The sequence below is a fragment of the Opisthorchis viverrini genome (genome assembly GCF_000715545.1).
Source record: "Opisthorchis viverrini unplaced genomic scaffold scaffold2124, whole genome shotgun sequence".
Classification (NCBI taxonomy): Eukaryota; Metazoa; Platyhelminthes; class Trematoda; order Opisthorchiida; family Opisthorchiidae; genus Opisthorchis; species Opisthorchis viverrini.
In genome coordinates this window covers 27,697-45,210 of record NW_008752358.1, presented here as the reverse complement: position 1 = coordinate 45,210, position 17,514 = coordinate 27,697, and the positions used below count along the sequence as shown (strand labels likewise).

Below are 17,514 nucleotides of genomic sequence, written 5' to 3'. Positions count from 1 at the left end.
AACTGCTTTTGTTCGATGAACCAAGGTAGTAATTGTCTTAGGACATCCATTGGGTGCATGTTACCGTAACCTCCAAAAGAAGCTGTTTTGAATTTTTAAAGGTTGCGTTTCGGCGTTTGTGTGGGCTGTTGGAGTACATAAACATATCGTCGGAATCACGAAGCACAAAGCACGGATAATATCAGGTTTTTAACCACGATTTTAGCGAGGCTCAGAATGTCCCAGATATTTTCCTGTGGAAGCTTGAAGGCAGGCAATAAGCAATAAATCAGATCAAACAGATAGTCATCTATCGGCACAAACTAATAATCCTGGGGAACATTCACAGGTAGAACACGTGGATTCTCGAGAATTTTCCGTATTCCCATTTCCAGCTGGTCGCGATTGAGGAAGCAGGGTGGAAATACTAATTACAAGCAGATGAAATCTGCTAAGTTAGGAAAAGACCAAAAAATATGTTTGCTTTGTGGGTAACACCGACATGTGGGACAAGAACAGGGAACAACCGGCTGAGTCTCCCTGAACACATGAATGAATAATATTGCCAACTCAATGGTAGGATGCTAACTTCAGAATGCTACCTTCTATTCTGCATAAAAATGGATAGGATAGAAGACGAAAGTGTTGTTCATATCAAGCCCAAACAAGTTTATCAAAACGTGTGTTCTTATATATTCATTCGTGTGTCGTAGTTGTAACCGTGCAAAATAGTCCCACAAATTGGAGGGACGCCTCTTCGGGTTTTGTTCAGGGGCATGAGCAAACCTAATCGAACACCCAAGTGTATCATCTCTACATGAGTGGGAGAAGCAGGTCAAAATAACGTTAAAATAATCGAATCCAATTCAAATCGTGACGTACACAAAAACCATCCATCTCTGTGGAGAATTCTGGTAGGTCAGGTATCCAAGGTTGCTGTTCATTATTTTGCTCAATCTAGAAATTCGCCAGGAAATGTGTCAGCACCAGCGGACGAGGCAACACAATTGTGTTGTTATTTTTACTAAATGTTAATAAATGTTATTACTAATGTTATTACTAATGTTATTGCTAATGTTATTACCAAATGTTATTAATAATATTCTATTATTATTGCAGTTGAGAAATTATTTTCCTCCAAATCAGGGGACCGGTTCAATCCAAATATTTCCTAAAGTTTGGGCTTGAGATTTGAGACACCTTAACTTAATTGAGGCTTTCACATACCACTGCACAATAATGTTCTATGTAGATGGATGTGAATGCTTGCAAGCAGTTTGCTACACACGTTCGGCCGGGTGGATATCGTCCCATGCACTGACAGCAAAACATTAGGATTTTTTCCGCTTCTATTCATCTTTGGAATAAAGATATTTAGCTCGGGTTTTGCCACTGAAGTCAAACTCCCACTAAACAGCGACCCAATGAACGCACTATTGTACGGACTCAAATATTTACCTGCGCCATATTTTTTGAGCACTTTTCTAAAAGATCTGTGCTAAAAGTTCAAAAGATGAACAGAATTTTAACAAATGTATCAGCCATCAGTATGTCCAAGCCTGACTTATATTGCATACTTCAAATTGCCTGTAGCATTATGCGCCAAATTAGTCAATAATATTCCTTACATAAATGTACAACCAAGTCATTCTCACTTCCCCTTCTGCGAAATATAGTGCAGAGTGTCAGATGTGAGCTCATCATATCCTAATCTTTAGCATGACTGTAAAATATTGTTGGCATATAGCGCGCAGTTTTCGAAGCTACAATGTAGTGTATTCACTATTGCTGCTCACCAAGCCGCGCCTGGTTCGGACAATTTTTCACACCCTCAATCATGTGAGACCCAAGTGCTGTGCGCGAAAAAAATGTATCTATAATAAGCCAAATTGTCAAACTGTTTCTTCTTTATTTAGATGTTCAAATTACGACAGTCTTGTGTTTGCATTGTCGCGCCATCGTTTTGTTTCCTGTGACCGCTAGATATGACCTTTTCTTCCCAAAATATCGTTAATGCGTATTTGGTCACTCCAAATTTCCGAAGCCCTACTCAATTCATTATCCCATAAAATATGAGTAACACCAGTAGCGTAGGAGTAGAGGACACCAGACCTGACCCGTCACATTTGCGCAGTAACCCAATGCGCAGTCAACGTATTAATGAATGTTAAACCCAATATATCCTCCCTCAATGGAAACAAATTTGCATTCTGCCCGACAGTTTGCCAAGTGAATAAGCAGGTCAAATAGTGGACCAATTTTTTGCAGTTAATTTAAGTAAAATTTATCAAACGAAGCCAAGATGTTTTGGAGTGTTTTAGTTCAGTCATTAAGCGCTAAAATTTAGCAAATACAATCGTCCGGCAAATAAGAATTCCAAAATGTCTGACGTTTGGGTTGACGTAAACCTAAAACATTCACACAATTCACGAATATGCGGAAATAACGTCTGGTGAATGCTATAGTAATCCTTAATTGAGAACGACAACAGCTAATAAGTAAAGAATTCAGCCGTGGTTAATCCTGAAAACGTTGACGTCCTCGGGGTTCTGAGTAGGCGCCCCACTAATTCGTTAATATTTCTGCTGTACGCGTCCTACGGCCCTATGCAATTATTGCCTGGACTAGTTGATGTATCATCAGTAGATTAGAACGACACATGATTAGCTACCAATAAGAGTAATTGTGCTGTATTCGGTCATGAGGGAAATGATGCACGAGGAAGTGTTAGAATGGTTAGTGTGTTTCTAAAAGTCCTGCCATTTGACTGCGCAGAAATCAAAGGGGCGTTTTCATTCAAACATGTATTTAGTAAGATTGCTAATTTTCGGAAATAATGTAATCGACATAGTGATGAGCCTAATCCCACCCGAAAGCCTTATTTACATATCGTATTACGTCGATTTAGACAGAACAGTGTTTGTTTTTGCAGGAGTTGTTTTTCGCGTTTAACCTCAGCCTGATTCACACAACGAGAAAATGTCTTTACAACGTAAAGCACGTTGAATCACCGGATTCATTATAATAGTTCGTCCCACTAAACATTCCATGCCCTGATATTTACCCGATGCACAATTTATGTGTTCTCTTTACACGAAACCGACCAAGATGTACATACCAATTAGACATATTTGTTAAGAAGACGGATGTCGACTTGTTTTGTGAGGGCGGCACATTTCAGACCAAGAGGTTTGGAAGAATATATCCGTAGGAAAAGGAGCGCAATCAAATCACTACGGGGATTTAGTTACGCACTATAGTAACAAATTATCATGTTTGTACTGCCGAGTGTTCATAGTATAGAAACTTTTTTTCACAATTTCAGCAAAGTGCGTGACGCTTTCAAACAATTAAGAACTTACATCCCTATACCAACTCATCATTTATTTAAGAAGGGTAAAAGGTCTTTAGATAGCAAGCGTGCTGCAACAGCACGTACGTTTGGGACTAAATTTGTGGAGGTTCTAACTATTCAAACTTGAAAACTGATGCCATTTAGTAAGGAAATAAATGAGTGATACATACTTTAAAACAATTTCAATAGTATCATGTGTGCTTAACATGTAAAAACCGTTGTAAGGCCAAACCACACAAAAACATTAAGTGAGGCGTTCGAGAACTGTCTCGAGAAACTCAGAGGATCTGGCTTTCGGCCTTGTGTAAACATTCATATAATGGAATGAATTTTATTTTCAACTTCTTTCTGATTAACACAAAGCTACTATGAACGATTGCTTGTTTGAAGAACCCTTGGTGATTGGTTGAACAAGTGTATGAGGCTCAAGCTTGAATGATTGAGCATAACCCCATTTTTCTGCCAACAGCAAAAGTTTTGATAACGACTAATAATGCGTCGCTTCGTACAGCGATCAGTTCTCAGCGTCTTTGGAATTAGATGTCCGAATTAGGTATAAAATGTCGAAAATCGGTGGGATAAGTGAATAGGTTGCGGAGATGAATGAATTGTAATGTTCTAAACAACAAAGTGAACAGGGAACAGGTCCCGCCCTCAGTAACTTTCTCGGCGTTGTTCCAAGTTAGTTGCATTGCCACTTATTCATGAACGGATTTGATTAACCTTAGTTTTCTAACTAAGAGGAAGTTGTTTTCAAAAGGTTTGAGAATCAATTGCTGTACGTTTGCCGACCTACTTAACTTTACTATGCTGTTGATGTTGTTAAGGCCACTCTGGGGTAATTGAAACAAGGTGCAAAACGGAAGAGTAGAATGTCTACACATACTGTTATTTCACTCTTTCAACGGTGCAAACCCTAATTTAGTATATATCTTGAAAAAAATATTTTTAAACAAATATGTATCAAACATGCAAAACAATAATGTCAACCCTTTTGTAGACGATTATAATAAAACGTTTGTTAAGTTTTGCTTGGACATGCAAAACGCTACCAACATAGTGCTCTAGTGAAACACAACAATGGAAACCGCTACGATCTGGTCCAAGATCCTCCATGTGCTCCAAAAACGTTTAAGCAATTACGGAATCGGCTACTGCAAGCCAAACGCGGTTGCCACAGGTGTGTTTGAAATGGTGAATTCGAATGCTCAGCCCAACTATACATGCATTCAAAGGTTGAGCATCACCGCATACTGTATAGACTGCTAAATTTTTCGTGACCTAATAATGATTGTTCTGCTCAGCGAAATCTAAGAACTATGGAAACACATGGAACATCGGACCGTATTTTGCACAACATTCTCAGGTGTCACAAATAGGTAAGATTTTTTCGATTTTGTCCACCGGTTGTAGTCGGATATTTGTTTTCTCAACATAAATGCTCTTTCACTTTTGCGTTACCAGCCGATATACTGCTCACACGATCGGCACCAAATCTCGAATGTCTTTCCAAGAACCTTCGTTCTGTGCATCAACAGATTAAAAAGATTGCAAAACCGAAGCCTATATTAAGCAAAGACAAATTCAACACCGCCAGTATTGGGGGCAAACATTTGTTCGAACCCTATAACCATTGTGCTGAAAAATGGTGACATGCGTTCAAACAAATCAATAAACCAACAAACAATATAAGAGACTGTAGACTCCTTTAAAATCCAAAAATATACAGATCTGTTCGACAGATAACAACAACGATTTTGAATGACCGAAAAGTGTTCTTGCTCAGAATCCATCTAATTATTGTGAAACAAAGACAAATGCACATACATATTTCTTCATGACGAATTGTCTTGTTATCAAAAAGGTGCATATTTTGGCAGTTTCATGCGGCTTCGTTTAACAACTCTGTGGGAAGTGGATAAAGGTTAATATATTGCGCCTATGAAAACAATCTGGAGAACAATGAATAAGTAACTACTGTTATCTTTTGCTTTGTTCTCCTTATTACATATGAGAGCTCCACACGGATATGGTTCTATTTTGCGAGCGAAGGAAAGTTTATTTATGCAGCAGAATGATGCCCAACCTTGGATCACAACGTATTATGCAATTCATTAACTCGCATAATCCCGTTCTACTTGAAACAATAATATCTACATTCCGATCGATTGCTTTTTTTCTGAGAAGCAAATTCATGTTATGACACAAAAGTGCATACCGTCTGGCACGACTGCATTCAGTTCTGTAGTTCGTATCCCTCCCGAATTCTTATGAAAACGTTAGGCAGTACTGTGCCATCTTTGACGTAACGCAGTGTTTTTTAAGGATAGAAACTGTTTGTTCCTTATTTCACAATAGTTAAGCGCCATGCTTACATGCAATCAAAAGATGAACGGCCGTATAAACTGAAGCCAGCTAAACCCTATTAAGATGGCGGGTTGCGTAACGTTGCTGTATTTTACTGGTCATTTATTTAGCGCCTCCGGCTGGCAGACTGTGATTTTGACGGCCGATGTTGCAATTGAACTTTCTTGATCTCTTATTACAGATGTGATTCTGTGACATTGCCTATGTTCAGTAGTTTAAAATGAAAGACGTGCATGAAATATTTCTTAGCCACATGTACCCCTGCACTATGCCCAAAAGTTGCATTTTAGTCTAACCTGGAGACACATTACTTCAGAATGAAAATTATTGATCGAAAAAAACACATAATTGTAGAAGCACCTAGCTCTCAGTTGTTCCAAAAACTGCCCAAGCTGTTCTGAATTTGATCGGTAAATACGACTTACTGATATGCACGATAAAAGTAAATTCTCCAGGAGAATCTCAGTTTCGTTAACCTTAAAACGTCAAAATTAATGAACATATTTTACAGGTTGAGGACAGAATCAGTACACAATTGAGAAGCACAATGACGCTGAAGCTTTCCTCGTATTATCACACGTATTCATAGCAGGTAAAGATTTATAAATACTTTTCCGCATCACTCAGGAACATTTTATCTCAACTTACCGAATCTAAGAGCACGATTCTGAGTCAAAGGAACTTCGCGATGAAGAGCTTTTGAAGTGGCATGAGTGCACTATTTTACGTTCAAATTTTGGAAAGAAAGGATTTCAAAGGGTTTTGAATACTCACTACTTCTACTGATCGAGAGGTTACGTTCATACTCATCTCAAGCAACACCATGAGAAATTCAGTAGGGTGGCAGTCATTCCCTGAATTTTATTGGCTGCGAACATTTCATCCAAATATTCCATAGGTTATGTAACACTCCGATATGCAATTGAAAGAACATATATAAAGATGCTCGTCGCCACGGTGGAAGAACATCAAAGGCTTCTTTGAATCAGCCCGAAATATTCTGCTGCAAAACGTTTATTCGCAGGCATGTACACCTACATTTAATTCAGCCCAGTTTCCCCTTTTGAACTGCACCATTAGCACCTATGCAGACCCGCTTCCCTTTCATTCGTTGTTCTCGGGGTCACTAGAAAAATGTTTTCTCTCGTTAACATGGAGAAATACCCGTAAAAGTATAACCTGGTCACATATCCGGTTTTCAAGTGACCAGCGCGGAACTAGCTCCATTATCCTTTGGAGCTGTGCGGAAGTTTAGTTTTCAAAAGCACCGGTATATTTTGCCATTTATGTAAAGTGTAGGCCAGGGCATTCTTAGTACATTAAAACAGTGGTACGCCTTATAACACCCAAAGTATTGTACAGCTTCCTTATCTGTCCGGTTTTTCGGATACCTCCGGAGAACTGGGTGTATGATAGTCTAGATCCAAGCAACGGTTTATTGCTATTATGCGCTGTATGATTTTTCAACGTGATAAAATGGCGCTGGCCTAGATGCTACTTAAATGGCAAAATACAGCACTAATTATTGCTTTCGAACACCAAACTGTTGCGCGACTATAGCTGATATTGGGCACAGTTCTTCAATAGTCTCGTAAAACATGTGTGGGCTATATTTTTTCCAGAACGTGATTGCCAGCAAAACTTGCAGCCAAAACCTCGTGGAAATATAAGACGTTTAAACATAGAAATGAATGCACGTTTGTGCAAATTCTACATATCATGGGAGAAATACCAAAAAAGGCCATCTTTAAACATCCCAGAGAAAAAACCCCTCTTTTTAAACCTTGTTGCAGCACTTGGTTCCTAGTTTTATAACGGACAAGCCAACATAAGAAGCCTAAAATCTGATAGTACGCCATTAGTAGCAAGCACATGGTTCAATCATTTTCATTTCATCACCACACTGAGCGAATATTATAGCCGTGGTCGAATAATTTTGTCATATCAGCTTTCCGGCTGATATTCTGGTGGTAGCGTACTAGTTCCTGGACAACTGAGAAAGCAGTCTCTGAGTCATCGTAGGGGCTCGGTTCGACCCTCGCCATTTTTTACATCACTGCAGATTTGTGAGCACTTTGGGCGCGCATATTGTACAGGTTGTTTGGAGGTCATTAGCTGTTTTATACGGCCTGAACTAAGAGCACTGAGAATTCAAGCACCAGGAGCTAGGAATTGCTGAACAATATGTAGAACGAGACTAATTTCGGAAAATGTGCGCAAATTACGTTTGTTAGAAAATCTGCATCTACACCGCCGCCGTTGAGGAAAATACACAAAATGTGTTCTACATCCTAGTACATCTAAATAAAATGCATACCAAAGTGAAAAATTGATACGTTATACACCTCCCAGAGACGATTTTACTTCACTTGAAATTTAGCGAATAAGAAAGCATTCCATATGAAATTGCTTTGGTTTAGAGAGGATGGTGTGTGTGGTACGTCCGCCTGTACTTGTGTACGGTACGTCCGCCTGTCCTTTTTTGCTCATGCAAACAGAACCCTCATTCATTTCCTCCAACGAATCGCTGTTTCCGACAGGCTCACTAGATTTTCTTCAGTTCTCTCGCTAATTAAATACTACACAGCGTACATTTTAGCATTATTTCTGAGCGATCGCTTGGTTTGCTTTGGTTACCTGCACATATAGTGCCCAATTTTACACCCTCAAACATGTTAAAAATTGTGGAACAGAGGCACGTGATATATAAAATGAACAAATTTGCACTGAACCCATGTTTATCAGATAATAATGCCCGTCGTAGACAAGTGGATTACTCTGTCCACGATGTTAGAATGACAGAGGAAAAAAAGGACAGATTAGAAAAAAAGGTAGTACTTCACGGAACAGAACAAGAAACAATAATATCCCGTTAGCTAATTTGGAAGAACCGAGCCCTAAGTCATAAGGGCTGCACGCTTTCAACAAGCTCGAATCGTGGCTTGTATGATCATCAAGAGACATTGTGAGGCGCATGTGACCGAGGATTTTGCGCATTCGTTGAAATCGTATTCCGAAAAGGCCTCGCATATCTCCTATTTCAGTAGTGGTGTTTCCGCTATTATATGTAACTGCATAACAAACAACCCATCGGTGTACTCAAACACCCTCTCTAATAATGCATTGATGAAATCAGCTCGGTTGGTGATGCAACTTTTGTAATAAACTTCCCCGGCCTGGTGAACAAAACAACAACAATGCAACTGTACTGCTGTCATAGGATCAGGTTTACACTATTTCAGAAGTGGTTTGCTAGATTGAGCTTCCAAAAATTCGTTAAAATAACTAGTGAGCATAAAGACACCAAAGGGAATAATCAAAATCTTGAATCTTCAAAATTATGCTCCCCTTAACGAGGGCTTAATTAGAGTCTCTTATATCGCATTTCGTGTTTGCTTCACTGCAATTTTCGGGCTCTATTTTTTTAAGCTAATCTAAGTGAGACTATTCCTTCTGGATAAGTGACAGCCACGTTTGTCTTCGTCACAAATATTCCGAGGAAATGTTACTTTTATAACTTTTCCGAATTATACCATGCATATTGCATATGTTTGCAGCCGGTTTGCAGGCTTCAAAGTATTGTAAGTTCCATGCGGTGATATCATTCGAAAGCAGAGCAGCATGCCTCAAAGCACATCCGCCAAAGAATTACAGGGGCGAAAATAAAACTGTAAATTTTGATGTGTCGTTGGTTATATTGCATAAATTGTTTTGATGACAGTTGCTCATGTGTGTCCAGAATAATAATTCTAATATTCTGTGTATTATAGTATTCCTATCTTGTCAAAGTATACAAACATATTATGTTTGTAACTGCAAGTGTTCTCTTGAATAAATATTTCATGCGTGCCATTTTCTAAACTACATCTCTAGGTGCCCTGGTTTCGTACTGAATATATGTTTAGCACTGGACGAGAAAATATTGACCCTTTTTTGTTTTCTTCGAGCAATCTTTCTGTGTTTTTTAGTTTGGCCAGCTTTTCTTCGTTCATGGAATTTCACCAGAACTTACACGTTCGTTCGTTATATGCGCTTTCCAAATCAGATTCAACTTCTAGTGCTTACTAACCACCAGAGAGCTTGGCAATTGTAGCAGCAAAAATAAAACCTTTCAACCAGGTGCTTGGACTGACTGCTGCGTAGTGCGTGTTACGGAGGCGAAAACTTTCGCCCACTACCTTTCAGCAGTAGATAGAGTGATGAGCCTGATTAAAAGGAGAGCATTATATATATATATTTATTGTTACATATGTGTATGCATTTAAATACTGTATATGTGTATGCGCGTTTTGAACATATATTTCAAACACAGCTTGCTAAAGTTTTGGAGCTAGAGCAAAGAGACAAGGTTTCTAGGTGGATTTCGAACAATCAGTGAATGAGTTTTTTTCTTCAGCAAATCATTAGACAACCAGAACTTTCATTTAGGTTGAGCACAATTAGATATATGAATTTACCGATAATTTAGGTGATCACATATCACAAAACACCAATGGCAAATGACACGTACTCCTTCCACAACACTAGCCGGGGAACAGTTGGAGGATCATTGGGCTTACAAAATTCAATCTCATCTCCATAATTGCTTAACCGAGTGATGCACGTATTCAACCTATCATACTTTCCATAATGCTCACTTCTAATTGGCCAGTTAGAGGATTTATATTGAACGTCCTCCTCAACAGAAATTTTCCACACAGATTCATCAGCTGGATATTCAACTAGTCGTGATGAAAATCAATTTATTTTCTGACTAAACAGACCGCTCCAAAAGAAAGGGCACCAAAGAGGTCAGTTCGATGTTGTAAGTGGAACCACAGCCGCGCCAATATGACAAGGTCACTTTTTATAAGGAAGTGCGCAGCCAATCCTAGCTTGATTCTAGTTGTGTGAAAAAATCAGCATAATTTAATTCCGTGGCAATCTTTGTGCTGGATACAATCTCACGTTACTCGTTACTCGTCTATACAATCCTCACTTCCTTTTATTCCAGTTTGCTTTACAGTTGGTCATTTTTGTACCGAATTTGCGGTCAAGCAACTGAGAGCATAAAGATGTGCCCTCTTCATCTTTCACAAGTGAAATTCAGCCAATTTTCAGGTTTTTGCGAACGATGTTGGAATACTATGTTCATGGACAATGGTTTATCCTGAAGGACAGTGAACATATCAAAACGTACTCGTACAGATAGTATGTCGTTAAAAATATATTACCAAACTGATGCGCACAATCAATGCGGCATTTACAACACAAAATTTATGGTTTACTAACTGTTCACTGTTTACTCAATAAATATCTGGATTTCGTACTGCGGTCTTTGATACACCTATCAGAGCGTTGATTTCTATGCGAATGTTTGGAGCACGATGCCACCTGCACGCCTACCCGAAATATGTTTGCAAAGAGACGCTATTGTTAGAAGTGAACTAAGATGACAATAATATTCGTGAGATTTGACATTCCATAAAAATTGCCTGCATATACACCATCACAAAGTAAGTGATTCGCTTATCGCAGTTTTCTTTTGCAATTCACTTATTTAAGATCAACTTTCCGGCCATGAGTACACGATTTGCGTCATTAACCAACGAATATTTCCAAAGCAGATGTTTGCGCAATCTTCATTTAGCCCACATCTACACAGTTAAGCAGGCAAAACCCATCGCATTGAAAGCCAAAATCAAGCAGCCTTACACAACGATAAAATCGTTTGGTTCCCCAGTTTAGAATGCGAACTAAAACATGGGCATTAGCCTATCATGACAGCAACATACGGACGGGTGGCCGGTTGACAATTTTGTTTAAATTCAACATGCCACGACTGCCGGTTCCACCTTCAGTATGTGGTTCTTTGGGGACCTGGACTAACGACACATGCAAGTGTTAGTACTTCTTGCCGTCTGGCATGAATTTGCCGGACTTGTTTACTTTGTTTTGTGCACCTGACCAAACAGCTCGTCTGTGCTCTTTTTATACTAGTTGACCTTGTCAACGCATGGATACTAGAAGCAACTTTGCACGAAAAGGGAAGCCTACCAGGTTATCAATTATGGTAGGGGCTGCAGGTGTTATATGCCATAACCTGCCGTATAAAACTGACGACGCCAATAGTGTGCCGTTTGTCGCTGGAATCGGAAATATTTAGCGGTCCGGTAACAGTAGTTAGTACACGTGCGAATAGTTCCGAAGCTCAACAAGATTAAAGGAATAGCTATGTGCTCACATGCGATAATCGAAACTGAATAATAGCAACGGTGCCTAATTTACTGTAATGTTTATTTGTTTTTTTATTTGGATAGATTAGGGTGTATATTTCTGAGTGTCCCCTCTGTTAATTTTGGCAAGGCTTTACAAGGCTTCGAACGACCCACGTTGCACGTGACACGCACCAAATTGCTTTTTTTCATTCAGAAGAGACCTCTCAAATAATGTCTAATATTTTCAATGACAACCAGCGAAGCTTATGTAGCCACTGTCGACGTCTGCATTTAAAACAACACCCACCTCGTATATCTACAACACCACTCAACTAAAATATTAATTCACACAAACATTCACGCTAAATGTGCCGTGAAATCTGTAAGTTTATCATCATTTTTCGAGCTATAATCAGGACAATGACCACATCTAATGGACTGGGTAGATCTCTTGCAAACGGGTTTGGCAAAAGTAGCTTGAGACAAATTTCTTCGCTAAGGCGAGAAAAAGAGGTGTGAATAAACTTCTCAAAGTGAGACATATTTTTGACAACGTGATAGTTAGCTTGCAAATGGAGATCGCCATAATAGCGTAGGTTGTGTCTAGCTCAAGCCTGGAAATACTAGGCTCGCATAAAATAAGAATATGAGAAGTAATATTGGCCAGTCACTCTCGGGATGCTGAAAACGAGTGAAGCCAAGCCAAATATATCCTCCACACATGGAACTTTGAATGAAGCAGTTGTTACATGCAACGAATCTCACCATCGGCATTTGACTTGGATGCGCTTGAACCTGTGGTAGTTGGTGCATCTGGAATGAGAACAGCAAGCCGGAAAATATGCTTTAGCTGCTACTTGTCGCAAGCCAACAGTTTAGAAGCACGCATTGGGCACTAAAAAGGGATGCGCTATGGTCCAATTCTGTGATACAGAAGCGACTGCTGTTACATTTATCACCTCGCATGCCGATTGATTAATTTCGCACAATTTCAAGCTTGCGCTACACTGTATTTTCCGTGTCTGGGCTCATTTTGCATTTTTGATTACCGCAGCATTTTTTCGCTAGAAGGCTGGGACCTCACAGGGATGCTAAGCATTAATATCGCTCTGATTTTGGGTGTAATCGGCCAAAACATCCTTACGTTCAATTCATCCGACCCTACCCGCTGAATAATGGATACCCTCAAATAAGGCAGAACTTATTTCGAACAGAATCAAAGTAGTAGCAAATTAAAGGGTACGCATATTTCATAGAAAATGGATTTTTTCGTGGATTACAGCATGAAGCCAGGGATGTGAATAGGGAATTCGCTGTTGGCAGCGGTGACACTATATTGCAGATTTTGTGATCCACCGGTCAACGGAAGAGGGGAGTCGGTTAGGCAACACGCAGAAAGAACGAAACATAATAATCCACCCCATCTTCCTCCCTATTAGTGTCCTTGACATTCCAACACCAGTTCCACCGTTTATTTATTACACGATTGCTTCAGGAATCCAGTGAGCATCAGTGAAACGCGGATTATTACCGGTCACAAATAATGGAAACCCAGCATGACATCACAAGTACTGGGTGCAAGAAGCGGATACACCATTTAACCTTGCCCGACACCCATCACTGAATGTGATGTGGCCTGATTAATCCGTATGACACCCGAAGTGCAGAACATTTTCAACATTTCGTAAATTTGGGGAGGATAATAATATATGAATATTCGTTCAGCTGTAGGGTACTTTTGGTGCCTAACTACCTTACCACATGAAGTCTGCACGAAGTCTGGGGTACTGTCGGTTTGCCTAGACAGGGGTTGTTGAGATGCAGATGTCGTGTTCGACCCATGGAACTTTTGGACAGTAAACTCGCTCTCTAACCGATTGGACCACCTCCCCCATAAAAGATTGATGGTCGCGTTTGACAGTCAACCCAATTTTACTTAACGAAACTACAACATAAATGAGAAGCCGCTGAAGAACTAGCATGGTATCTTTTGGATACTTTTCGGACACTTTCTTGCTTTATTCTGTGCTGCAAACGAGCCATTGCTTACAATACCCTCAGTTGGTTGTTGTTTGTCTAATAACAGAAGCCTCCATGCACAAATGCTCTTTGATGTGTGTGCTTATCTCCGGCTCGGTGACAGTAAGCCTCAAGGAATGAATTTGCTCACTTCCGCACAAGGTGTAAGAAGTATCATGATTTGATTCCGAGGCTATCCCTTTGTGTGATAACATTCTACGCTACGTTGTTCATCCTTCGTTACTCGTTTATACAATTATCTTTTCCTTTTATTCCAGTTTGCTTCACAGGTGCTCATTTTGGACCGAATATGCGGTCAAGCAAATGGGACGAGGAAGATGCACTCCCGTTATCTTTCACCCGTGGAATGCAATAAAGCGTAAAACGACACAACGCTTCAATCAGTCTCAAACGATCCGTGTAGCAAGTGACGCGCACCAAGTTTTTTTAATAAAGAAAAGACTTCTCGAGTGATGTCTAATATTTCCGATGACAGCCAGCCATTGTCGACGTCTGCATTTATACCAACACCCAACTCGACAAAATTCAACATCACTCAACTGAAATATCAATTCACACAAAGAATTACGCTAAATGATCCGTGAATTTTAGAAGTCTATCGTCTTTTTCAGCAGATAATTAGTATTGCATTCTTTGATGCGGGGGCTGACTTGATTTGTCTAGTTCCTCGCATGGGGACAATGAGCCTCAAGGAACGAATTTAGTCGCACTGAGTGGCTCTAAAGCTGCAGAATGACTGCTGGTGTCACAGGATTAGAAAAACAACCACAGTCAAGTCTAATGTTTTCAAAATAAAAGTCTCAAACTTTGTAATTAGTCAGCATAATTTTGTCTGATATTTAACCCTGGGCTATTTTTTGTTTATTCATTTACGGCTGTCGATCATGCTAGGGTTTATGTGCATTCAGTTTGAGTCGTACAATAATGAAGAAACTCTGCACCTGACCAATTGCCAGCTACAAACTCGATTTTTTTCGAGCACCGCCCAGGTTGATCCTCATTTATTAAAGCGCGTATATTTTCGCGGCCTGAATAAGCTGCAATGTCGGCTACGGAAAGTTGATCCCAGCTGCAGAGCATCACGCGTTGCCAGCTAGGTGTGAGTGCATTTTCACAACTTGAATCATTATCACGACTTGGTATCTAACAGCTCCAATTGGCCAAATAGCGTTTGAAACCTCTACATAGCACTCTCAGATAAACTGCATCGGGGAATGTCCGAAGTTGCCCACACTGCGACAAATACATATTTTTCCTAGTCAGTTTGGTTTTCACGGACGCCTCAGCGGAATATCTCGTTTATTGTGTTTCCCAATTATAAAAAATGCTGCCTAAAGGCCGCTTTATGTTCCACTTGTGGCGATATCCGCGGTATCGCAGCATATGTAAGCGCCCGATAAAATTAGCTGCTCTTTCATTTTGAGGTGTGTGTTTGCGGATAATTATAATGCCTCGATCCAGTCAATTGATCTGTGCCGAGGCAGCCTAGTCAGACGACACGGCACACGCCCGACAGCACAATCTACTACGTATCGGGTACCTACACAAGAAAAATGCATAAACTCTAATTGCAGAAAAGTAAATTGTTAGTTTCGTATTTTGTGTCTCAACAAATCGTCACTCAGTTGAAGTAAACACAACAGCTAGGGGCAATTAACTTTTTCGTCTTCAATGTGTTAACGCAGGCACAAATACGTTGCAAGATGTCCTCAATAAGTTGAGCACACCGGGAATAATATCAGAAATAACCTTCCTAAAAGAAAAAATGACAGAATGTGCTCAATTGCCTTTGGACCGATGCTGATAGTCTGGTGGGCGCTCGCCAGATGGGGCAGAACTACACGTCCCATTGAATAACGCGACGGATGGAGGAGCGCAACAATCGGTATTGATGTCAGTTACGTCGTTGTGTCTATTAATGGTCTAGCAAAAGGGATGGCCACGTAGTCTCCAATACACTTTTCGGGTCGTTAGTGTCCTTTTTGCACCTAACGTTTACAAGGTCATCTTGCATCTCGACTTTGCGATATAAACTTGAGTAAATGAGTTGTAGATAACAAACGTTACAATGTTGCTACCAAACTTCGTAGAGGATGAAATGAGTGACCATTGCTTATGTTTATTAAGGGATGATATTCTGGAAGAAACTTCAAGTTAATTTAGCATATGAAAACCATGTCGACGGGCGGTTGGATAGCAAGCTCAAACATACGTTTCCTTACGGAACCCTCTGAAACTGAAGCATCTTAACAACGCGCAATAGGTCGGAATTTAATTATTTTACAAAAAGGTCGCCGCGCGCAGTTCGACATAGCATAAATCAGGGTTTGTTCGTGCAACGGTGAGCCATAGCTCTCCTGTTCATGTGGACTTTCTAAAAAGAGATTTATTGAGTCAACCTTGGAAGACCTGACGATTTTTAAATCGTGTTTTTTATTTCAACTGGATGGATGGATGAGCTCGGTTCATGTTAGTAAGTGAAACTTCTAAACGGATGCAGTTTGATGCTACAAACGTATGGACTCTCTGCGGTACCATCGTACAGCACACACGTATTTGAAATATTTTGTCAGTTTCTTCAATCCGATTTGTTGGTGTTTGTAATGTTGCTATGGGATTTGCTTTTCGTGCCCTCAGTTCTTGACGGCATAGAGTAAGTCCGCTTTTAAAAGCAGTGCGGGAGTATATTGTGCCATTGTCCGCCACAGTTAGTTGGCGTCCGAATAGCGTAAAGGCGTCTGCATTTAAAACAACGAGAACGCTCCCGAAAATAGCAACAGTCCTCTACATTGTTTCGAAAAATTACAGGCTTAAATTTAGTGTTCTTAAACATTCTTTAAGTATATTGAAATCCACCCCAGTTTCATGATGTTTGAGGTAATAGCAGGTGCCGAGCTGACTTTGAACGACTTTGAACGGTTGCCGGTAAGCAAATGTCATGACGATCTGATTGCATTTCACCAACTGTACGGAATGGCATCAAGTGAAGACACTCGAGGAGATTGAAAAAAGGAAACTGGAGTTTGAAAAACCCACTCTGTAAAATATTTCCACAATCCCGGTTTTTCTATGCGCAAGTGTTTTCGAATGAATTTTCCATAGACGTTGAATGAGTAAGTTTGCACTTTCAAATATCGTAGCGACCGAAACATGAATCGGCCTGGTGCAGTACATTCAGTTGCCTGAGAACATCATAAACGAAAGATTCAGCTGGGTTCCAGGTGAGTCTGTCGAAAGAACCAAATTAGTTTGCAAATGAGTGTATATTCGCTAATTTCGTGCAATTTGGTTTCAAGTAGAACATAAGGTTGACGGAAACCCGGGGACTGCGCCTACCTAATGAGCCCCAAGAAGGGCGAAACCGGTCGTGGGCTCTCGATGGATATTCAGCAACCTTATGAGTAGTACATTACAAAGATATACATGCATTGTGATATTTCAAATATCGTAGCGTCTTAAACATGAGGCGGCCTGATGCAGCACATTCAGTTGCCTGAGAACATCATAAACGAGGGATTTAGCTGGGTTCCAGGTGAGTCTCTCGAAATAACCAAATTAGTTAGCAAATGATTGTAT

The 17,514-nt window shown here is 40.1% G+C and overlaps 1 protein-coding gene across 1 annotated transcript in view; it reads left to right on the top strand.

Annotated features, from left to right (window-relative positions):
- Positions 1 to 16,806: 16,806 nt before the first annotated feature.
- T265_15649 (hypothetical protein) overlaps positions 16,807 to 17,514 on the top strand; it is a gene marked incomplete at both ends in the record, with an annotated part of 27,772 nt that continues 27,064 nt past the window's right edge. Inside the window, one exon of the mRNA XM_009178860.1 lies at positions 16,807 to 16,863. Coding sequence (XP_009177124.1) covers positions 16,807 to 16,863 — 57 coding nt within the window. The remainder of the gene's footprint in view (positions 16,864 to 17,514) is intronic.